Here is a 24,076-nt window from a genome sequence, read left to right as displayed (position 1 = left end):
GAACACTGCCCATGGGAACAAGGGCTCTGAAGCCTAGTGTGAACCCTGCCGGTGGAAGAGGTGTTCACACTTCTGCAGTGCTCATGCATGGTACAGAGTCCGTGCTTCAGAACTTGCTATGTTGTTCTGCGTTCATCCAGAAAACCCTGTCTTAAAGGAGTAAGAGATTCACTTGTATAGGCCAGAGTTTGCAAATGTGTACTCTCTTAGTCTCCTTTTTAAAGGACAGGAGTGATATGGAGTAACTCGTGTTGTGTTATTTTATTTTGGATGGTGGTGATGATGGTTCTCATGGTGCCTAAGATTCTGTTGGTGATTGTGATGGGGATTAAGGGTGGAGGTGATGGAAAAGAAGGGGGTGCTTGGTGGTGGTGGTGGGGACAGTGGAGGCAGCGATGGTAGTGGGGATGATGAGGATGGTGTTGGTGTTGGGCGGGGTTGGTGGCCCGGGATGGTGCCAGGTTGGTGATGGTGAAAATGGTGTTGGTGGTAATGGTGGTGGTGAGCTGATACTCACGCAGAAGTGTGAGTATATCCATATCAGTTGTCAAAATCCTGAAATGCTTTGAACGGGCTGGGAAACATCTACTGCCTTCAAGGCACCAAAGAGCCTTTCTCTATTCCCCTTCTGCCACAGCCCCGGTGAGCCCCAGGCTGCTGTGTACCGCCCCAGGCAGAGAAGGGGCAAATGCCCAGTCCCCATCATCTGGCCCTCTAAAGCCTCTGCAGCAGAGCCTCCTTGTTGCTCACTACTTGGCCCATCCCAGGGTGGGGTGGTGATGGAGATGGTTATGTGCTGCCCACCCCTCCCTCTGACAGGGCCAGCAGGACCCAGGTCCCCCCTTCCCCAGGGCAGTCTGTCGGCCCCAGTCGCTGGCTCACGGGCCAGGAATGTGGTGGTTGACCCATCACCGATGGGCTGGCCGGCCTCTCTGGGTCACCTCGTGCGCCTCGGTGCTGGTGCTGAGGGCACCCAGGAGAAGGCAGGGGTGTGGCCCTGTCCTTGCGGAGCTCATGGTTCCACCAAGCAGACGAGAACTTCTGGGGAATCAGTGAGAACAGTTTCCCAAACCCCGGGGTCAACAGCTGCAGGAGGCAGGGCCCTGGGGGCTTCACTGGTCTGGAAGGGCTTCCCAGAGGGTGTGTGAACAGCACCCTCCTCTCCCTCCCCGCCTAGGAAGATGACCTGGCCGAGCTGGCCTCCCAGCAGTACTTTGTGGACTATGGCTCCGAGATGATCCTGGAGCGCCTCCTAAACCTCGTGCCCACCTATATCCCTGCCCGCGAGATCACGCCCCTGAAGACGCTTGAGAAGTGGGCCCAGCTGGCCATTGCTGCCCACAAGAAGGTAGGAGGGCAGGGCAGGGTCTTAGAGGAGGGGCTCATGAGCCTCATGAGAGAAACCATGGGTCCAAGGGCTTGGCTGCCACAGCCCCGGTGAGCCCCAGGCTGCTGTGTACCGCCCCAGGCAGAGAAGGGGCAAATGCCCAGTCCCCATCGTCTGACCCTCTAGCAAGCCTCAGCCGCTTGCTAGAGCCGCGACTCAGTACTGTTGGTGCATGCTGGGAGAGCTTCTAGGAAGCACATCCTCCTTTCTGCCTGAAAGAGTTCCAGCCCAACTTCCTGCTTGGGGAAATTTAGGTACAGACCCCTCGACCCCATTGCTCAAGGCCCCAGGCTCATAACCAGCCCTGAGTGGCTCTCTTCCAAGCTAAGGGGCCTGCCCAAGTGCTAGAGGAGGGGTGGCCTGGCTGCTGGACCCACGGCCTCCCCACTTCGTGGCCCTGGTTGTGTAAGACCAGAGTCGTCTTTGCACACAAGTTCCCGGGGGCTCTGCAGACCAGCAGTCTTTCAGCTTTCTATACCACACGCCCTCTTCCCTAACCCAGGGGCCCCATGTACCTCTCCCACCCAACTCTTTGCCTTCCCTGGTGAGCTGCCCACAAGCCTCCCCTTGTCTCGGAACCTGCCCTGCACCCTCCCTACATCTAGGCCTGGCTCCCCCGCCAGGCCATCCCCTCCAGGCCCCTGCAGAAGCAATGCATGTTTTCCCTCCACCCCTCTGTCTCTGTCCAGGCAACCTCTTGCCCCTCACTCTCCCACCCTGTCAGCTGCCAAAGCCCATCCATTCCACCTCCCAAATAGCTTCCATCCCTCTGAGTCCACCCCCCCCCCCCGCCACCCCGGGGCCTCCTCAGAGTTCACTGCCATCATGCACTTGGCATGTTCTGGGCCGGCTGCCATCCTTCATTAATTGGTTCTGTTTGGGGTGCTTGCCATGTGTCGGGCACTGCACCAGGCCCTGGGGACACAGCCATGAAGAGGACAGGGGTGGTCTCTGCCCCTCACAGCCCACAACCGAGCTTGGACCAGAGCCTGTTGGCCTGTGTGTCCCATATCCTGGAGCCAGTCTGCCCATAGAGTGTACAACTATGAATTAGCATGGTTTTTAGGGTCCAAGGGATAAAAACATTTTATCTGGGAACAATTTCAAACTTATGGAGAAGTTGCAAGTTCCAAAACCTGGAACCATATACCCCTCCACTTCACCCAGACTCACTAGTTGTTCTGTGCTGCATTTGCTTGATGATCCTCTCTCTCCATGTCTGCACACGCAGTCTCTTCTGACCCCTGTCCCCTCCTGGGAGGGCACTGCTTCCGGCCCTCTCAGCACATGGCATGCACATGCGTCTTTGCCCATGTCGGTGTCCAGAGATGACAAATACCATGAGTTCAATTTGATACGTCCAGTTCTGCTCGAAACCCATCGAGTTGTTAATAGGGCTCTGAGGGCTATTTTTAGGTAACCAAATGCCAGGGCTTTCCTCCAGCAGCACTGTATCAGCCCCTGGCTACTCCAGCCCTCCCCAGCTCCTCCCTCCTGGGTTCGCTGTCAGGTTCTGCTAACAGCCCAGCCTAACAGTGGCTGCCTCGTCCACACTTCCGTGTGGCCTGGCTCCTACATGTCTGCTCCCCACCCCCTTCCTGGTGTGGCACACACACCCCTGCTCAGCCACACACGTGCCCCTACCCCAGATGCCTCCTGCTCACCCATGACTTCGGGCCTTGTGCGCATGCCGGCCAGAATCGTGGGCTTTTCTGTCACAGCTGAACTGGGAGCTCCCTGCAGGTGGGACCTATGGAGTGATGGGGGTGGCTGTGGGCTGATGGGGTGTGACAAGGCCACGGTGCCCAGGAGGGCACCTTAGTTCCAGGGTGCTCCTGGCTTGGGGGGCACAGACATTGGATTTTCAGACAGAGCTCATGTGATATCTATTTCCCCATCCATCCCTCTGCAGGGGATTTATGCCCAGAGGAGAACTGATGCCCAGAAGGTCAAAGAGGATGTGGTCAATTATGCCCGCTTCAAGTGGCCCTTGCTCTTCTCCAGGTTTTATGAAGCCTACAAATTTTCAGGTACCCCCTCAGCCCTCCTGCCTCCCCGTCTTCCTCCACGTGCTCTCCCACCCCGCACTCTATGCCTCCAGCCCACCGCAGAAGGAAGGGATGGCCTGAGCCAGACTCCGCGGTGAGCCCGGCTCCTGCCTGCGGCCTTGCTTGCTTGTGCCAGGTCAGTGAGCAGGGTGGCTCCTGCCTGCCCCCAGCCCAGGCGCTCAGCAACACTCTGGGTTAGACAACGAAATGCCTGCTAAGATAACTAAGCACCTGCTGTGTACAGAAGCAGGCGGCCCAGATGAAAGACTGGGCTGACTCTGAAGCAGAGCGTGGATATAACGGACACAAACCCACAAGAGCCATTGGCTCCGCCATCCTCGGTTCCGAATGACCAGGCATCTGCTCCATGCTAGGCCCTGCACTGGTCCCGGGCTTCACAGAATCACCAGATATCTAGCTGGAGGGGATCTTGGGGCTCAGTCGACCCCCTCCCCATAGCCCATCTCACTCCAGAGGCTGGGCTAGGACTCCAACCAAGTTTTCCAATTTCAGTGCTCTCTTCCCACTGCACTTCTGAGTTTTGACTGGTAGGGAGGTTGCACTCTGCAAGGCTCAGTTTCCCCATCCGTAAAATGGATATCCGTATGCTCCCCCTTGCTACCTCCCTGGCGGGCGTGAGGACTGGGAAGGGCTGGGCTGTGAGTGGGGCTGCCTCCCTCTCGCTGCCTTGGTCTCTGCTCCAGGCCCCAGCCTCCCCAGGAATGACGTTATTGTGGCGGTCAACTGGACGGGGGTCTACTTTGTGGATGAGCAGGAGCAGGTGCTCCTGGAGCTGTCCTTCCCCGAGATCATGGCCGTGTCCAGCAGTAGGTTAGTGCAACCCCTCCCGCGCCTCCCGCGCCACCCTTCAGTGCAGAGCAGGGGGTTGGCCAGCGCTGCCCAAAGCCCAGCGGCAGGGATGTGTCAAGCCCAGTGTTCTGACTCAGCACCGTCTGAAGTAAGGAGGGGCAGATGGAGACACAGACAGATGGGAAAGGAGAGGGCTCCTGGAGCTTTCCTGGGGGTCCTGGGGGTCTTTGACAGGGAGTCGCTGCCTCATAGAGGATGTCACTGAGGTGCAGAGACATCCAGTCACCTGTCCTAGTCCCATGTGCTTGAGCAGTTTGTACCACACTGTGCGGACCGCCCAGGCGCCTTCCTCCTGATCGGGGCCAAGGGGCCTTTATGGGGTATTAATGGCGTTCAGAGATGGGTGTGGGTGGCTAGGAGGACAGCTGGGGGCTGTCAAGTGTGTACAAAGAGGGTCTGGCCTGGGATTCAGGGGCCCGGGTGGGACTCATGTCCATGTCCTCATCCCTGAAACAGAGCTGTTAATACTTGCCCTTGGTAACAGTGGTGAGGGATAAATGTAACAATCGGTGGGGGAACTCTGGAAACTGAAAGGTGCGGGCGCGCTAGAGCAGTGGTGGGGGGGACTCCTGGAATAGCCTGGTGTTCCCAGCGGGCCCTCCCCTGATCCCAGGCTTATGGGGGTGTGTCTGGGCAGCATCTGCTGTGGGCTGGGGCCGAGCATGTCCAGCTCTGACCAGGCATGTGCTAGGCACAGGGATGCAGGGTGATAGGCCTTACCCTCTTGCAGCTTCCTTCAGTTGAGAGAGGAGATAGACATTGAACAGGCTATTTTAAAGCAAGGACCAGGGTGATGTGGGCTGTGGGAGGGCAAGGAGGACTTCCTGAAGGAAGCAGTATCTAGGCTGAGATCTAAAGGGTGGGTAGGAATTAGACAGCCAAAGGGAACTAGGCTGGGCCCTTCCAGGCCTTGCCCCGGACCATGTGTGACTTTGGCAGGGCCATGTCTCACCCGGGCTGGGCCGGGTCTCACTGGGCTGGCCTCGGCCTCCTTCAGGGAGTGCCGTGTCCTGCTCTCACGCCAGGCTGCTCTGACCTGGGCTGGCCCTCACTTGGGCTGGGCAGGACTGACCCCGGCTGGGCCCTGTTCTCTGTGTTGGTCCTGCAGGGGAGCAAAACTGGTAGCCCCCAGCTTCACGCTGGCTACCATCAAAGGGGATGAGTACACCTTTACCTCCAGCAACGCTGAGGACATCCGTGACCTAGTGGTCACCTTCCTGGAAGGGCTCCGGAAGAGGTCTAAGTACGTGGTGGCCCTGCAGGACAACCCCAACCCTGGTGAGTGGCTCCTGGCAGAGGCCGCCAGGCACCGGGGCTCAGGGGCATCAGGCAGATCACACACCTTGGCCTTGGCCTAGCATTCAAGACCGCCAGCGCCTCTTACCACCCTTCCCTAGATACCCTCGGCTCCACCTGGACCAATGGCCAAACTCCATACCTTCCCTCTGTGCCCCATGGGGAATCTTCCTCTCCTGCTCCTTCCACACTCACCACCTGTCACCTTCTCCAGGTGACATCAGGGGTTCCTCCTCAGTAGTCTCCAAATACCCACCACCTTCACATGATGACAGCAGTTAACAGCTACCCTGACTGAACACGCCCCAGGCCTCCGAGGCTCTGGGCAGAGCGTGGAAAGGACAGAGATAAAACGGACCCTGGTGCTCCTCTCAGCAGGGAGAGGGGCTGGAAACAGACAGTGAGAATCCCTGTGACAGTGCAGTGACCAGGGAAGCCCAGAGCCTCAGGGAGTCTGGACAGGAGGCCCCCATGCAGCCTGGGGTTCAGGGAGGAGGTAGGTGTGGACACAGTGTTTGAGGCAGAGAGGAGAGCACAAACCCAGTACAGAGGCTGGAGAAAACAGGCGTGTCTGGGAACTGCAGATAGTGTGGTTTGGCTGGAATGGGGAGGAAAGAGGGGAAGGGTGAGAAGTGAAGGGGAAGAAGTCAGGAAACCCAGCCCACAACAGCCCTGTGAGCATGTTGAGGAGGGTGGACTTTCTCCCCAGGGCAATGGGGAGCCATGGAAGGCTTGTGAGCAGGGGAATGGCCCGCTCCAATGGCCATGTCTGTATGAAGGGTTGTGGCAAGGTGGAGGCAGGGTGACCAGTGAGCAGACATGAGAGCGACAGGGCCTCAGTTATTCAGTGGGGAGGAACAGCTTATAGGTCATCAACCCAAATAAAAATGTTCCAATCCAGCCTCTCTCTCTCTCTGCCCCCATGTGGCGCTGCTCACCTCTGCTGCCCAGCAGGGGAGGAGTCAGGTTTCCTCAGCTTTGCCAAGGGAGACCTCATCATCCTGGACCATGATACAGGAGAGCAGGTCATGAACTCAGGCTGGGCCAACGGCATCAATGAGAGGACCAGGCAGCGTGGGGACTTCCCCACCGACTGCGTGTATGTCATGCCCACTGTCACCATGCCACCGCGGGAGATTGTGGTATGTGGCTTGGGCATGGCACATGGATGGGAGTCTCCTCTGGGCCTCTCCTTGTCTTCTTCCTGTATCTGTAAAATGGAGTGAGGAATTATAATAGATTCATGGTCTGCAGTTCCTGTGAAGATGGTCTGGGGGTCTTACAGGACCACAAACTTCAAGCTGGGGAAGCTGTCAAACCTGTGCTGGGTGGCAAGTGGCCTAGAAACTGCATCAGATGAGGATCTGCCCGGGCCTCACCCCAGGTGGGGCGAGGGATACGAGGAGAGTGGGGAAGGGAAAGCATCACCTCGCACTGCCTGCGAGCAGAGCTTGGAAGGGAGGCCGTGGTTCTTCTGGATCACAGCCCTGAAGACTCAGAGCCTGGCTTTCCAGACAGTTGCTGAGCTAGACTCTGTTGACTGGGCCGTTCTCATACCACATCTCCCTGCTCCATCCAGGCTTTCTGACTGACCCAACCTGGTTCAGACACAGGGTATTAAAGAAATGATCCTGAGTCCAGCATGATGGAGTGCTCCCAGGGTCAGAATAGGGTGAGGGTCAACCCCATGGCAGCAATCTTTCCCAGCCCCAGTCCAGAAGGCTCTGGGTTTTACCATGTTGATCCCAGGGGCCCCAGGTAAAGAGTTGACCTCAGCCCCCTGTCTCTTGGTCTCTAGGCCCTGGTCACCATGACCCCTGACCAGAGACAGGACGTTGTCCGCCTCTTGCAGCGGCGGACAGCGGAGCCTGAGGTGCGCGCCAAGCCCTATACGCTGGAGGAATTTTCCTACGACTATTTCAGGTGATGGAGAAAGGGTAGAGGGAGGCCAGGAGAGTGAGCTATAGGCTTCTGCTACTCTAGTCAGTGTGGTGGGGTTGCCTTGGGATGCTCCTATCAGGGAGCAGGAGGGCAGTTTCTATCTACTGAGATGACCCTTCTTGTGTCATTTTATTCTTTCTTCATTTAAGATACCGTGACTGTGGCCACCCCAGGTGGGGTCCTGGGCACTCACAACCCATGCCTGTGCCTGCCTCACCAACTCACAGTCCCGGTGGGGAGCTAGGCACAAAACTGGGCAGCTGTGATTGTGTGTGCCCAGCATTATGGCGGGGATGCTGGGGGATGGGGGTGGAGACAGGAGGTGGTATCTGAGCCGAGCTGTACAGGGGGTGACCCGGGTGAAGGAGTGCTGCAGGCAGCACATGCCAAGGCCAGAGCGGGGAAAGCAGAGAGGGACAGAGGGGAGGAGGCCGTGGAGGTGGGCAGGGCTGGTTTTCTAGGTGAGAAAGTAGGGTCCAGGGAGGGATGGTGACTCATCCCAGGTCACTCAGTGCAACAGGGAAGAACGGGGCCTTCAGCCTCCATGCACAGGTAGGAGAGGGGCAGGTCTTACAACCTGGGGGTCAGTGCCGACTGTGTCGTGTCAGGCCCCCACCCAAGCACACGCTGAGCCGGGTGATGGTATCCAAGGCCCGTGGCAAGGACCGGCTGTGGAGCCACACACGGGAGCCACTCAAGCAGGCACTGCTCAAGAAGATCCTGGGCAGCGAGGAGCTCTCGCAGGAGGCCTGCATGGCCTTCATTGATATCCACACCTGTGGGGGTGGGCACCATGGAAGGGCAGGGCAGGGGCCCCAAGGAGGGGGACCCCAGGGGAGGGGGGGCACCGGGCCCCTGCCTCTAGGGTTTTCATCCAGATACCTCCTTCCTTCTGAGGGGCCTGGTTGGGTCCTGGGCAGTGTGGAGGGATGCAGATCCATTTGCTGGCACCTTACAGTGGCGGCTTACCCTTACAGGGGCCGCCTAATCCATTGTCTCCTCTGATCCCGTCATTCGGTTCACAGATGTGTACTGTGTCATGTGCTAGGCCGGGCATGGAGACATAGCTGTGACCAGACCCAGTCCCTGGCCTCATGGTGCTTACAGCCGAAAAGGGCAGACATGCTGATCGGGACAGTGCTGTGATGGGGCAGAACTGATGTGGGCTTGGAGGAGGGCAGGATGGCCTTCCTGGAAGAAGGGGTATCTAGGCTGAGACCTGAAGACTGAGCAGGCCCTAGTCAGTCAAAGGAGAGATGAGTGGGGAGTGCTCCAGACAGAATGAGCATGCCCCAAATCCCTGAATCACAAAATGATTCAGCACAGGTGGAGGGCAGAGGCCTAGAAGAAAATCTGAAGATGTGGGCTGACTAATGAAGGGTTCCCAAGTCCCGTTAACAAGCTTGGACTGCATCCTAAGGCCACGAGGAGCCACTAAGCGGCGGGGTGGCACAGTCAGATTTGTGATTTGGAACGTCCATCCTGGTTGCTGTGAGGACTTTGGATGTGGGGTGGGACCACTGGTGAGGAGGTAGCCAGAGGAGTTTAGGAGAGGGTGGGCAGTCGGCATGGAGAGCTGGGTGGCGGGGAGACAACAGGAGGTCGGACCTTTCCTGAGTGAGTAGTCTGAGGCCCAGAGCCACACAGTTGGTTAGAGGCAGACCCAGTTAGAGAGAGTGGCCTCCTGGGTCAGTGTTCACCCCATCGGTCACAAGCCCTTCCTTGACGGCGTCCCACCCATGCTCAAGTACATGGGCGACTACCCATCCAAGAGGACGCGCTCGGTCAACGAGCTCACTGACCAGATCTTTGAGGGCGCCCTAAAGGCCGAGCCTCTCAAGGATGAGGTGTATGTGCATATCCTGAAGCAGCTGACCGACAACCACATCAGGTGGGTGGGAGTGGTAGGCGGGTGAGGGGCAGCCTCCCCTACTAGTGCTCACAGCTACCCACCATGACAGGGAGCTCCCTCCCTCCCGAGGCAGGTAGCAGTGCTTCGTCACTCAGGACAGGGACCTCAGGCCCCCTCATGGACCACCTCTGCCTCAAGGCCCAAGGGAGTCTGGTTAAGAACCAAGAGGTGGTGGCTGCGCCCTCTGAATCTGTCCTCCTCCAAGTTTAACTGCACCAGCTCCTCCTAAACTTCCTGCCACTCACTGCCCGAACCTCCTCTAGACACCCCTCCCCAGCCCAGACTCCACTGTCTGCCTGCAGGTTCCACCCATGAGCCCATGTCCCAGCCTGGCGCGGGCTGCGCTCTGCGGGCCAGCAGTTGGAAGCTCCGGCTGAAAACTCTCACGGGCTGAAGGTGTTGAGTCCCAGAGTGTGTCACTTTCTCCCTGCTGGGCCGGACCGTGGCAGGAACGGAAGTCAGGCCCATGCGAAGTCTTAGAGCCTGAGGGAAGCCCCACCCTCTCCCCTTACACCCAGATCCCCAACTCCCTCCTCAGCGTTGCCATTTTCTGCACCTCTTACAAAATCCACCATCGAACCATACATCCGATCACTTCTCGCTGCCAAACCTTTACACATGCTATGCCCACAGCCAGCATTTATCTCCTTTTTTGAGTATCAGAATTTGCCTCAGCCCTCAAAACCGAGATCAAATGCCACCTCCTCCTAGAAGCCCTCGATGGTTCTCTCCTATCAGGCCCAAGGAGCTCAGAGTGGTGCCTGACGGAGCCTCTCTGTGCTACTCAAAGGATAGATGAGTTAAAGAGCTTCCGCCAGGACACAAATCACACACTGCTTCCTTCATAGGAAAGTCTTGCCAAGAAACAGAATCTTAGCTGAACCAAGAGTGCTTGGTTGCCACAGCTGACTTTCATTCTGGCACGAGCACCTGACCTCCATGTCGCTGGGGACGGTGTGGCCCAGTGTGGCTTGGCCGGCCACACTCTGAGTAGCACTACCTGGGTCTGGCTGTCGGGGAGGTGGGTCACGGCAGGCACGTGCTGCCGCGGTGAGGAGCCGAGGGACGTGCGGCCCCTTGGGGTCCTCAGGCCCACGGCTGGCCTGTGTACCCCTGCTGGAGCCCGCGCCTCTTCCGGCAGGTATAGCGAGGAGCGGGGCTGGGAGCTGCTCTGGCTGTGCACGGGCCTCTTCCCGCCCAGCAACATCCTCCTGCCACACGTGCAGCGCTTCGTGCAGTCCCGCAAGCACTGCCCGCTCGCCCTCGACTGCCTGCAGCGCCTCCAGAAAGCCCTGAGGTGCGGCGGCCCCCGAAGAGCAGAGGCAGAGGGCCGAGAGCTCGGGGCAGGGGCGGGGAGGTGTTCCCAGCCACGCCGGGCTTGTGGGTGTCCCTTGGGGATGAGGTGGGACGTGTCCCTGGGGTACCGCAGCTGCCAGCCAGCCCCAGGTCGCAGCTCGCAGGGCCCATTCGGGACACAGCTTCTCAGGAGGGCAGCTGCATGCCTTGCGGCCTCCTGTTCTGCAAAAGCCCACTTCCTCCTCCGCCTCAGGCCTGGGTGCGGGCTTCTCTTCTCTTGTCCTTCTACAGTTGAGGAGCTGGAGGCTCTGAGAGGTTAAGTGACTGTCACCTGGTAGGAAGTGGTGGACAGGAATTAGAACTGGGGTCTGGCTCCAAAGTTCCCTCTGTTCCCTGCTCCCTATGGCCCCGTGAACCCGCTGGCTCCTGACTGCCCCTCCACCCCTCTCCTGGTTTTCAGAAATGGGTCCCGGAAGTACCCCCCACACCTGGTGGAGGTGGAGGCCATCCAGCACAAAACCACCCAGATTTTCCACAAGGTCTACTTTCCTGATGACACCGATGAGGTGAGGGCTGCCGGCTTCCTGGTCACTGGATGCTCCTGAAGGACCAGGCTCCCTGAGGACACAGGGAGCAGCCCTGGTACCTCTCCCCTGCCATCCCCACATTTGCCCCCACCCTCCTGCTCCTCAGTGGAGTCAGGGCTCAGCTGAGAGGCTAGAGATTCTCTGGGTCAGGAGACCTGGGGTTCCTGGGCCGACCTCCTGTTGTCTCCAGCAGCTTCCTTGGGAAGATCGTTCTTCCCTCTCTGAGGAGGCTCTGGCTTGGAGAAAAGTGCTCCCTCCCTCTGAGCTGAGCTCTGTCCAGTGCCACCTCTGTACCTGGGCACAGGCCCACCTGCCCCTACCCGGCCCCCCGCCCAAGCCCACTTTCCTGCGGGCCCCTTCGTTCCTCCCCACCTGACCTGGTTGTGGGTCTCCTTGTCCAAAGGTCCTGTTTGTCTCCTCGTCATGCCCATTAGGTCAGGCTGCTTCTTGACTGCCGCTCCCTGCTCCATCTCAGCACAGGGGCTCATTCAGATAAATGAGTCCAGCACTGAAACTTGTATTTTGAAAAGCAGTTTTACAACTAGTCTAGAGACTAGAGACTCAGAAATGCCATAACAGGATTCCAGTGACAAGGACAAGAAACGAACACATCCTTTCCTGTCTCTCCAGTGGAAGGTTACATGAAGCAGTGCCCCCACCTCCACCGCAGGCTGCTTTCCCTCTCTCTTTTTTCTTCCCCTTTCTGGAATTTGCTTTCTTCTTCCTCCAGTCTCTCCTCCCAATCACCCTGCCCAGCTGTGCTCCCTGGGCCTCTCATCCACCATGCTTTGTGTAGCCAGGCCCAGAACCCTGGAAGCAGAGGCCAAGTCCGCCTGGAGGCTGGGGAAGACACGATCTGGGAAAACCCAGACAGAAGTTGACTTTTTCCTTTTCTTAAATGCCATGCCCAGCTCTAGACCCATGGGGAAACCCCTCCCTTGGAGGGTGCCCTCAATGGGAGCGGAGGGGAGGGGAGGGGAGGGAATGGGAGGGGGCTCAATTTAGTTGCAGGCACAGACAGAGGGATGCAAGAAGCCCAGCAGAGGCCTTGCTAGAGCCAAGTAACCACCCCTGATCCCGACACTCCCCAGGCCTTTGAGGTGGAGTCCAGCACTAAGGCCAAAGACTTCTGCCAGAACATCGCAGCCCGGCTGCTCCTCAAGTCCTCCGAGGGATTCAGCCTCTTTGTCAAAATTGCAGACAAGGTGGGTCGTGGGTCATTGGCTTCCTGTCAGACCCCTGTTGGTCTGTCTGTTGGAACATTTGCTTGGGCCATAGGAGCTAGGGGCTCGCGGGGCAGCAGGGAGGGAAGAGAGAATGAGGGAGCGAGCGAGGGGAGGAGAGAGTTGTGCTTCCATGTGGCATTTGACTGTGTCCCTGTCCTTCACACATCCCTGCAAGGGCCCCCTTACTTGTAGCAGCCTTCCCTTAATCTTTCTCTTCTGACACATGGCAGAGCATGACCTCAAACCTCTTGAGAGCCACGTGGTACTTTAGGTTCTGGATACACCAAGCTCAGCACTCTGCCTCAACACACGGGTACTTACCAGATTTGATTTGACTGGTCACTCAGCTGCCATGCTGAGACCAATTAACCCTTGAGATAACCCTTGAAATGAGAGGGTGATTAGCCCCACCGAACAGATCACAAAACCTGGGCTCAGAAAGGTTAAGTAACTCATCCAAAGTCACACAGCAAGGACGCAGACCCAAAGAGGTCTGACTCCAAGGCACAGGCCCCTGGCACCATGCCATACTGCTCACCCCCATTTCTGTGTCTGTAGAGGTCAAGGGCCCAGCTTTAGAGCCTCTTCCTGTGGGAAGGCTTCCCTGACCCCGTCAGGTAGATTAGGTGCTCACTCACAGTTCCCCGTGCATCCATGTCTGTCTCCTCATTTCACAACTGTCCCTGTGCCAGACACTGGGAACCAGAAGTGATCTCAGTGAGGTCCTGGACCCAGAGGAGCTTGGAGCCTGTGGGAGGAGCAGGCCATGGATGTTGGAGAATGTCCAAAGGGGGACTGGGCCTCATTCTTGGCTTTCTCCCCAGGGTCTAAGGAGGTGTGCAGGTGGTCTTTGCTGAATGACAAATGGAATGACTGTCACCCTGGGCAGGAAGTGGGCTGTATTCTAGAGACATTCAACAGGCACAGTCAGGGCAGGGTGGGACACCCCTTCTGGCTGTAAGAAAGGGCCACCAGGAGGGCCTTGAGTGAGAAAGTGAGAAAACTCACTATTGCTGGAACTAAAATGAGTGGACTGCAATGTGCCTGTCCCTAGGTCATTAGTGTCCCCGAGAATGACTTCTTCTTTGACTTTGTTCGACACCTGACAGACTGGATAAAGAAAGCACGGCCCGTCAAGGATGGTAATGTGAGGCTGGGTCCTGGGATCATGTGAGGCCCGGAATGGGGCAGGTGCTGGCTTGGGCCGTAATTGCGAGGCCCACCTGGGTGGGACCCGAGCTCGGGTCTCCTCCGGGGCCTGGTGCTGGGCGACCCTCTGTGCTGGGCCCTTCTGGGTGACAGACTGCCCTCTGCCGCAGGAATCGTGCCCTCGCTCACCTACCAGGTATTCTTCATGAAGAAGCTGTGGACCACCACGGTGCCCGGGAAGGACCCGATGGCCGATTCCATCTTTCACTATTATCAGGTGAGCTGCCTAGCGCCTCTCTGCCGTGGCTGCCTCCATGTGCTGCTGGCCCTGCGATACTTTGGGAAAGCAGGAACCTGCTGTCCTTGCAGGGGCAGAGGCCTGTAACGGCTAGGCCTCCGAGAGATTCCTGCTAGGATCCTGGGGACTGGCTCAGCCTCACACTCTTCTCCTTCCTCAGGGCCTTGTACTTTCTTCTGGGCTCTTAATCCCCACCTGTTCACACCCTTCCCTAGGTGAGGGGCTGTCCTCTGAATTCCAGGTTCTGCTGCTCTACCTGGGCGTATCCGGGTGTATCCGAGGCCTGAGTGAATCTGTAAATGCTTTCCAGAACAAGCATGTGCCTGCGGGAAGCCAGGGCAGGGGGTGGGGGGTGAGCCCTCTGCCGCAGGAATCGTGCCCTCGCTCACCTACCAGGTGCCCTCGTGGTCCACTCCTGATCTAGTCTTGGGAACAGGGAACACTTCCCTTATGATGATTGAAATAACATCTAAAAGCTCAGTAGGTGAAGGAAAGACCCTAGGGAAGAGCTTCCCAAAGAGAGAATATTACAAAGGCTTCCTAGCATACCTGAGAATTTGAAAAAATATAGCTGGAGTGAAGTGAACAATGGGATGCTGGGCGTAAGACAAGGCAGCAGAAATAGCTAGTGGCACTCCCATGCAGGGCCACAGTCAGGATTTGGGGTTCTACCTTGAGTAGAACCCCAGATTCCTGCGGCAGAGGGCTCACCCCCCACCCCCTGCCCTGGCTTCCCTCTACCCAGACTAGAGGTTCAACCCTCATGTTGAACCTCTAGTCTGTGTCTGGCACTTTTCACTCATTTTGCCCTCCCAGCAAACCCCAACAAGCAGGCATGTTGTTCCCATTTTACAGAGGGAGAAACTGAGACGCAGAGAGATTGATGTAATTAAGACGACAGGGCAGGTGGAACCGGGGTTTGATTCCATGTCTTCACAATGGCAGACTCCGCGATCTTTTCTGGGCTAGCCCACGTACCTTTTCCTGTGGGGCAGACGGCCCAAGGTGCTGGGAAGGCTGGGGGAGGCAGAGCTGGTGGCTGCCATGGTAAAGAGAACCCTGGCCTGGGAGTCGGCAGGGCTCATTTATATGTGAGCTCTGCCTCTCCCCATGGTGCCCGTGTAGTGAATGGCAGCGTGAATGTCAGCTGTCAGTTCCCCCAATGCAGAAACCCCCGTCAGCCTTAACACCTCCCTCTGCCTCCTTTCCTCTGTCCCAAATCATTCACCTGATGACTTCATCTCCTAAATCTCTCTAAAATCCATCCCCATCTGTCCATTACCACGTGTACCCACTCGGGTCAGTCCATCATCTTCTCTCATTTGGATGAAGCTGGTAAACTTTCCCCTGAGCTCCCCTGTCCATACAACTGCCCCTTTGAACCCATTCTCTACAGGGGGTCATCATGCTTTTGGGACCATGGATTCCCATGGCTTTCAAGGTAGAACCCCAAATCCTGACTGTGGCCCTGCATGGGAGTGCCACTAGCTATTTCTGCTGCCTTGTCTTATGCCCAGCATCCCATTGTTCACTTCACTCCAGCTATATTTTTTCAAATTCTCAGGTATGCTAGGAAGCCTTTGTAATATTGTCTCTTTGGGAAGCTCTTCCCTAGGGTCTTTCCTTCACCTACTGAGCTTTTAGATGTTACTTCAATCATCATAAGGGAAGTGTTCCCTGTTCCCAAGACTAGATCAGGTCAACTAATTATATGCTACTATAGCACTGGGAACAGTTCCTTCAAAGATCATAATTATACATTGACTTTGGGGGATGGTTGTCTGTTCTTGCCTTGACTACAAATTCTATGAGAGTAGGGAGGGTATATGTTGTTGCTTAAAGGGCCTGGCTCATAGTAGATGCTCAACGAATATGTGTTGGCTGGGTGGATGGGTGAATAGGCAGTGACTCAGAGAATGAATGGGTGGAAGGATGGATGGTGAATGAACTTATGGGTGGCTATTGGTGGGTGGATAGATGGACAAATTGGAAATGGACGTGGGTAGGTAGAACCATCTGGGTGGGCGGATGGATGGATGGGTATGGATGGGTATGGATGGGTAGATAGGTGGGTGAGTAGATGAAAAGGTGGATGGATAATAATTGATTCAGGTTTCTAATTTGCAGTGTGTCCTCAGGCCAGCCTCAGTTTCCCTATGCTTCAAAGAGTGGGTAAGACAGTTGTTAGGCTGTGGATGGTGTTGGCATTTTAGAGGCTTCATTTTTGCTTTTGGTCCACTCCTCATCCTCAGTTTCTCTGTTTCTGGGTCTGGAAGTTCAAAGTGGGGAAGGGGCTGGTGCTGCTGATGAAGCCAGCTGGTCTCCAGGGAACACAATGGGAGGAGGAGGTCAGCCTGAGAGGCTTTTCTCAAGGGAGGACAGGCTCGGAAGATTAGGGCTGTGGAACAGTCTCAGGTTCACCAGCCGGTCACTCTGAGTTTCTCCGTCTTTGAAATGGGGCTGCTCACCTCACCAGATTCTGATGAGGGGAGGAGGAAAAAATATTCATACATGGCTCTGCTTTCCAACTGTAACATGCTGCATCTGTGCGGTCATGATTGCTACTTCCCTCCCACCTCCCCTGGGGACACAGTGTCAGCCGAGGCTGACAGGTAGGCCCAAATGTGGGCTAAGGCAGTAGACCCTCCTCAGCCTGGCAGGGAAGGAGCCTGCTTCCTTCAGTTCCCTCCACGCCTACAACCTGCTCTGCCTCTGGTAGGAGTTGCCCAAGTATCTCCGGGGCTACCACAAGTGCACGCGGGAGGAGGTGCTGCAGCTGGGGGCGCTGATCTACAGGGTCAAGTTCGAGGAGGACAAGTCCTACTTCCCCAGTATCCCCAAGCTGCTACGGGAGCTGGTGCCCCAGGACCTCATCCGGCAGATCTCACCTGACGACTGGAAGCGGGTGAGTATGGAGGAGGCAGCAGGACTAGGGACACTGATGAATGGGTCTCCGGGCACCCCAAGGGTCAGGGGGAAGGTGCTGGCCAGCAGCCCCGAGAAGTCTCTCTTGTGGCCCCTGTGTATGATAAAGTCCTCCTCCCATTTTCCCTTCCACTTGCTTTAGTATCCAGTCTCCAGGCAAAGGCCTCACCTGGCTGCTTGGTAGTAATCTGCCCTGTCCTGGTTACCATGGTGACCTGATTTTACTTGATACTCTTGCGCCTGCTTGCTTAGGGGAGGGTGGGGAGGGGAGGGAGATCAGGATTCCATTAACTGGGATAAGGGGGGAGCCCTTCATGGCCTCCAGGACCCCCACCATATGCCTGGCCCCCCAGGGCCCATGACAGCTGACAGTGCAGGTGGGATAGAAGTGACAGGGGAGAGGCCTCTGACCCACATTCCCCCGGCAGTCTATCGTCGCCTACTTCAACAAGCATGCAGGGAAGTCCAAGGAGGAAGCCAAGCTAGCCTTCCTAAAGCTCATCTTCAAGTGGCCCACCTTTGGTTCAGCTTTCTTTGAGGTGAAGGTACGTTATGGGTGGCTTCTCAGGAGGAAGGGGTCAAGGAGCGGGGGCAAGAAGGCACAGAAACTCCTCCCCAGGACCGTGGGAAACAGCCCTGGCCTCTGCCACCTGTGCTGGCAAGGGAAAGGAGGGGAGCACCCTCAGCTTTGTACCACCTGGATGTCTCAGGCCTGGGACACAAGGAACCACCATAAGCTCAGCCTGGGAGGGGAGGCAAATAATATGTAATGAAGAGTGAACTGTGCTGTGTGTGACAAGGGGGAGCCCCCATCAAGGTGGTGGAGCCTCAGAGGCCTACGCAGACTATGAAGGCTGAGGAGGCAACACCTGTGCTTTCCAAGAAGACCCTGGGGGGAGTTCCTGGCAGAGGGCCTAGCAGGAGCACAGGAAGTGCAAGTGGTTGAGTATGGTTGGGCGTAGGGTATGAAGTGAGCAGATTGTGGTGAGGCAGCTTGGCAAACAGGCAAGGGGGTTGGGTTTCCTCCTGCAGGTGGTGACAGACCCTGGAGGGTTCTGAACAGGGCTGAGGGGGCCAGAAGTGCACTCTGACTGCAGGGTGGGGGTGAGCCGGAGGGGTGGGAGCAGAGGCAGGAAAATGGTGGACAGGCTGGCAGGAGAACTGTGGGGATCGGTCAGGGCGGTGAGGAGGGAATGGCCTGGCTACGTGCCTTGGATACGGGCCTTCTGAGAAGTCTGGCTTGCAAGGAAGAGAGGGAGGCACAGAGGTAGGCTAGAGGCAGGGGCAGAGTTCAGAGAGGGTTTTTAAATATGAAAGACCTTTGGGCTGAGAGAGGAGATAGCCCAGACTCCTAGAGAAGCAGGAGAGAAGGGAAGAACTGCCACCGGGGAGGGTGGGAGATGGGGTCATTTGAGGACCCAGGAAGGGATCTGGGTGGCACTGAGGGCCCAGCAGAGGTGGATGCCATGAGGTTGTGGCAGGGCCGCCAGCTCTGCTGCACCCCTGGCGTGGAGCAGGCAGCAAGAGAAGGCAACTTAATCCTAGCACCCAGCTTTTCCTGCTCTGGGCTCCCCCCACTAGATCTGATGGTTTCTGGCTTTCTTTGCTAGCAAACTACGGAGCCAAACTTCCCTGAGATCCTCTTAATTGCCATCAATAAGTATGGGGTCAGCCTCATCGATCCCAGAACCAAGGTGAGCAGTGACAGGGGAAAGCAGGGGTGGGAAGGTGGACTTCTCTGTCTGCACCTCTAACAACAGCGCCCAGACCCAACCCCCGAAGAGCCCCTGCTGGCCACTATCCTCACTTCATCTGCCCTCTTGGCCACATATCCTGAGAGGTTATCTGTGTTTTGTCTACTTTCTTCCCTGCTCCATCAAAATTGCTCTCCTAGAGTTACTAGCCAACACCTTGCTACTAAATCCAATGAACTTGTTAGTACTTGGCCTATCAGCATCACTGGACCCTACCAACCATTTCTTCCTTCAACGGTGCTCTCTGTCCATATTGGTCAGGATGGCAGACTGCATGTTGGGGGGGGGGGTGTAACTGCTACTCGCATTCATGGGCCAGAGAAGTCATCACCAAGGGAACCAGGAAGCACAGTCCTACTACATACTGAGGAGGGATACAACTGGACCATTGGCAAAGGGTGTCAATGGACACCACCTTCCCCTTGTGCTCATGTGCCCCACGTTCCTGGTTTTCCTCTTATCTCTCTTGGTCATTCTTCTCACATACTTCTTTGGGATTCTTCTCCACCCACACATATCCTGCTCCCCATCCTTTTTTTTTATTAAAGATTTTATTTATTTATTTGAGAGAGAGAGAATGAGAGACAGAGAGCATGAGAGGGAGGAGGGTCAGGGGGAGAAGCAGACTCCCTGCCGAGCAGGGAGCCCGATGCGGGACTCGATCCCAGGACTCCAGGATCATGACCTGAGCCGAAGGCAGTCGCTTAACCAACTGAGCCACCCAGGCGCCCCCTGCTCCCCATCCTTGTTATCTTCTTGTCTTCCTCCTCAGGACCATCTCATTCAGGATCACAGTTGCAGTTTCTTCAGGCCTCTCAAATTTCCAGTTCCAGCCCCACATACCCCACAGCCTCCCAGACTTCCTTGGGTGTCCCACCATCTGGCCCCAAATGAGGCATGGAGGTGGGGATGTACCTGCCTCCCCCAGCAGCTTCATGGCAGAGCTGGCTTCTATCTTTTTGGTCCTCCTGTCTGAGGGCCCAAGACCTTTCCAGGGGGTGGTATCTGTGGGCTAGAACTGAGGGAAGTGAGGCCAGAGGGTCCAGACTGTGCAGCTTCAAACTTTCTCTGCTTCCCCAGGACATCTTGACCACTCATCCCTTCACCAAGATCTCCAACTGGAGTAGTGGCAACACCTACTTCCACATCACCATTGGGAACCTGGTGCGCGGGAGCAAATTGCTCTGTGAGACATCACTGGTGAGAGCTCTTCTGTTTAGGCCTGGTGGGCTTCCCTGTTTTGCCTGCAGCTCCAGCTATTCTCTCAGTCTCCAGAACAACACAAGAGTGCATGGCTTGGCCTGAAATTGGGATCAAGGATCAGACTGGGCCAAAGTCAGGTCAACTTGAGGCTCAGCTTAGGTCTGGAAAAGTGGCTTAATTTGGAGCTGAATGACCCCCTCATTTAATAATTATTGTTTGAGTGACTTTAGTATCTGGGGACTGAGTCTTTAGCCCCTGAGTTCAACAGGAGACCCATTAGCAATGAGGCCTCTTCGACTGAGCTGGCCTTCAAAGGCATGGCTCAACTGGTAGAGCCTTTAGAGTCACCAGTATATAAGGGACCTACAAGCTAGGGCCTTCACGTGGGGTCATAACAACTTAGAACCTTAGACATCTGGCTGGATGAGTCCAACCCTTCAAGTGTACAGCTGGGGAGACTGAGTCCAGAGCAGGACAGGATTCTCCTTTGTCCAGGGCTCTTCCCTCTGCAGTTTCCTGGGAGGGTTCTGGGTCTGAGTGGGCTGGTCCTGTCAGACTTTTTGCTCTGTTTATCTTCTTGCTGCTGTTTCCAGGGCTACAAGATGGATGACCTCCTGACTTCCTATATTAGCCAGATGCTCACGGCCATGAGCAAACAGCGGGGCTCCAGGAGTGGCAAGTGAACAGTGAGGGAGGTGGTGCTGGCTCAGGCCCATCAGCTACCTCTGCAGGTTGGGGAGGACTTTGCCATCTGGGCAGGGAGGCTGGGCCAGCCGTCCACTGATTACACCAACTTGGCTTCCTGTCCTTCTTCCAGTGAGGCAGACTTGCTGGGATGCAGAACTCCCCTTGATCCACTACTGAGGGTTGGTTCTAGTCCTGGCTTGCCGTGGCCTTCCCAGTTGTAAGAGCCTGTGCTCCTTGGATGCCTTTCTTAGACCAGTCCTACCACGTGACCTCCTTTGACTTTCTGTGTACCACTGAGACAGGGAATCAAGAGCACACTTAGTCCTCCGTACTGGGACCAACCAAACCAAACCAACCAAGAATATTCTGAAACCTAAGGGACTGGCTTAATTCCTGTAAGTCCAGGATCCTCAGCTGGGATGGGGGAGACAGACCACTTTTACATATTGCAGTGTGAGTGCTGAGCCCCTGTGCCAGTTTCCCCTGATCGCCTCAGAGTATAAAGTATGTGTTTAATCTTTTGCCCTAGAGTGTCTTTGCTGGGGGAAGGGGAGAGAGTGGGGGAGTGTGTATGGGACAAAGACGGGGCCCTGTGGGAGTGGCCGGTATAAGTATTTCCTCAGTCTATGTGTGCAGGGCTAAGCTGGTCTGGGTTTGGGGCTTGGGGTCCGGAGCCCAAGGTGTGCTTGAAAGGGGCTTAAAGGGACTGGCTGGGACCAGGGCAGGTTTGGGGGAAATGTTGGGACATCAGTCTGGGAGGTAGGGACCTAAGTGTGCAGGGGCTGGGGATCTAGAGGAGGCACCAGCTTCTGGGCCCTAACTAGGGCCAGTGGAGCCAGAGTGGCCCTTGTATCCTGTCAGAAACATCTCCTTAGTTCATCAACAGCTCCAAGAAGGATGCTGCCTTGGGTTAAGTCCCTATGTCCTGAGAGTGCCTATAAAATGTTACTTTATGACCAGGATGAAACAACCAAGTTGGGCCATGATCTGGGCAGGTATGGGAGTGGGGGCTTCAGACAGGGGAGGTGTTATGTAGGGTGGGGGCATCCTCCTAGGCTGTGGCTAGGAGGAGCGCCTAGAGAAGTGACAATGGAGAAGCCCCTTGAGGAAGGTGTGTTTATGATCAGCCCATGTCCCCCTAATACTGCAGCAGAGCTGAGTCCTTAAGTGTCTTGGGTCATCTGCATCTGGATGCCCAAACACTCCACAGGGAGTGCTATTCCCCAGCTACCTGTGTGGGAGAGGCTGCTTATGAAAATGAGGGACTCAAACCAGACAGCCCTGCTTCCTGGGATGATCATGTGCTGTCTGAGACAGCTTTGCCCCACCAATGTTTACATGGTTCTACAGGAAGCCCAGGATCAATCTGAGCCAGAAGGAAGGTGCTGTGATGGTCTGCCCCTACACCATCATATCGATGGAGATACAGAGGCTCAAAAAGGAGTGTGAATAGGTAAAAGTCACACGGAACTCAGTTCACTGCTTCTAACATTTAGCTCTCAGACACAAGGGGCTCCAGATTCTTGTTCTATGCTCTAGTTCCCCTTCAAGGCCTAGGGCTGGTGAGTGGGCACAGAATTATGCCCATGATCCCATTGCACACTAGAGTGTGTGTGTGTGGGATGAGATCTTTCCCCCAACTCCAACTCCTGCCTATGCCACTTCTCATTCGCTGACTCAGGATGGCATCACTTTTGCACTTATCCCCTAGTCTCTGTCAGCCTGAGTGATCACAGGGTACAAATAATACATCATTTACCTTCTGGGTTCCTGAGAGGTCGCCTTTATTCCCATGCTGATGTGCACAAAGCCATTCCTTTAGCAGGGAGTACTATGAAGGGTTAGGATGAGAACAGAGAACAACTAGCTCCAACTCCAAGACCACAACTCCCTTGCCCACCCCCTTGAGACACATTCTTTACGGAAAGTGCTAGACCAGAATGGTCCTCCTGAGAGCCTCAATGGCCCTTCTGTACTCCTTTCTTGACTACTCCCCACCATCGCCACCCCTAGGCACAGAGAGGAAGAGGGAGGAGAAGGCAAGGTATGACTAAGTTGTCTCCAAAGACATCCTGTAGGAGAAGGAGGACATGCTAGAGAAGGAATGCACTGTATGAAAGGATTCCTGGCAGGAGGATTTAACGATGGGGGTCTCCTGGGATTTTCAGGTGGGCATTGTGAATCCCAGGATTTCAGTGTCAGGGGGTCAGTGTGATTCAGAGGAGGGAGTCTGTCTGATGACTTCCCTGGGGGAGAACATCAGTGGTTTGATGTTCTTCTTGGGGGACACCGGTGGTTTGACTTTCCCCCTGGGGGACACCGGTGGTTTGACTTTCCCCCTGGGGGACACTGGTGGTTTGACTTTCCCCCTGGGGGACACTGGTGGTTTGACCTTCCCCTTGGGGGACATCGGTGGTTTGACCTTCCCCTTGTGGGGTCACTGATGGTTTCACATCCTCCTTGGGGGGGTAGTGCTGGTCTGAGGGCCTCGTGCTTGGGGGCTTCTGTGACACAGAGGGAGTTCGGATATCTGAAAGTTTTGGGAATTTAGGATGGCTGGAAGGTGGCCACAGTCCAGAGGTTTTCCATGACTCATTTTCTATGTCAGGGCCTGGTTCCTGAATATCTGTAGGGGATAGAAAAGACATAAACACACCCTTTAGTGTCACTTCCCCAATCTGTGTGTGCTGTGTGGTGAACTTACAGTCATCTCTTAAATGTCAGAACCACCTCCACTCCCTCAGGCTCATTCTAAAATCCTCCCCCAAGATTTTGGGCAAACTTATAAGTGGCCCTCCAATTCTGCCTGGGGCAAAAAAAGTCCATTATGTGAGGGTATGGACGCTCCAAAGGAAGCTCTCCAAAAGTAGCCTTTGCTTAAAGATTATATATTTTACAATAATTGCTTTCAAATCAGTTTATAGAGAAAAAAGAACATGTTTCCCCACTAGAATGTGAGCTTCTTGAGGCCAGGGACCTTTGATTTGCTTGCCACTATATCCCTGGTACCCAGAAAAATGTCACATACTAGGTGCTTGATAAATATCTTTTGACTAATGGAAAAACTGGTAATAGACAGCTAGAGAATTCAGACCTACTCTCCTACTCAGAGCAAATTTTTTAAATGGATAAAAATACAAAGAAACATATAACTCAAACAATTATTTGAGTTAACAACATAGTGAGGAGTTATGGGGACCAAATCAAGAAGAATGTGAAAATCCAAAAAGGTAAACCCAGACCCAACTACAAGAAATTCACTTTAGATACAAAGACACAAATAGATAGAAATTTTTAAAAGAATGGAAAAATAAAAACCTTGTTAACACTACTAAAAAGATGGAGGTGCTATTAATATCACACAAAGTATACTTCAGAGCAAGAATATTACCAGGGATAAGGAAGTTCATTTCCTTATGATAAAGAGGTCATTTCATCAAGAAGACATAACTCTAAATGTTTACACACCTATTAACAGTGTTTCAAAACACATGAAG

General features: G+C 55.4%; 1 protein-coding gene across 1 annotated transcript in view; it reads left to right on the top strand.

Moving 5' to 3' along the window:
* MYO7A (myosin VIIA) overlaps window positions 1–21,095 on the top strand; it is an 82,192-nt gene extending 61,097 nt beyond the window's left edge. Inside the window, exons 33-51 of the mRNA XM_064576878.1 lie at window positions 1,178–1,348; window positions 3,300–3,417; window positions 4,140–4,266; window positions 5,414–5,583; window positions 6,556–6,743; window positions 7,400–7,524; window positions 8,151–8,308; window positions 9,280–9,433; window positions 10,596–10,751; window positions 11,211–11,316; window positions 12,429–12,542; window positions 13,618–13,705; window positions 13,883–13,989; window positions 16,138–16,182; window positions 16,730–16,915; window positions 17,364–17,480; window positions 18,546–18,629; window positions 19,770–19,889; window positions 20,486–21,095. Of these exons, the coding sequence (XP_064432948.1) occupies window positions 1,178–1,348; window positions 3,300–3,417; window positions 4,140–4,266; window positions 5,414–5,583; window positions 6,556–6,743; window positions 7,400–7,524; window positions 8,151–8,308; window positions 9,280–9,433; window positions 10,596–10,751; window positions 11,211–11,316; window positions 12,429–12,542; window positions 13,618–13,705; window positions 13,883–13,989; window positions 16,138–16,182; window positions 16,730–16,915; window positions 17,364–17,480; window positions 18,546–18,629; window positions 19,770–19,889; window positions 20,486–20,575 (2,424 nt within the window). The 3' untranslated portion in view covers window positions 20,576–21,095. The remainder of the gene's footprint in view (window positions 1–1,177; window positions 1,349–3,299; window positions 3,418–4,139; window positions 4,267–5,413; window positions 5,584–6,555; window positions 6,744–7,399; window positions 7,525–8,150; window positions 8,309–9,279; window positions 9,434–10,595; window positions 10,752–11,210; window positions 11,317–12,428; window positions 12,543–13,617; window positions 13,706–13,882; window positions 13,990–16,137; window positions 16,183–16,729; window positions 16,916–17,363; window positions 17,481–18,545; window positions 18,630–19,769; window positions 19,890–20,485) is intronic.
* Window positions 21,096–24,076: the final 2,981 nt, after the last annotated feature.

Source organism: Mirounga angustirostris, unplaced genomic scaffold (assembly GCF_029215605.1).
Source record: "Mirounga angustirostris isolate CCGP_5_RB_7025 unplaced genomic scaffold, mMirAng1.0.hap1 SCAF_13, whole genome shotgun sequence".
NCBI classification, from domain to species: Eukaryota; Metazoa; Chordata; class Mammalia; order Carnivora; family Phocidae; genus Mirounga; species Mirounga angustirostris.
Note: the sequence above shows the minus strand (reverse complement) of the source record. Positions and strands in the feature narration are given on the sequence as shown.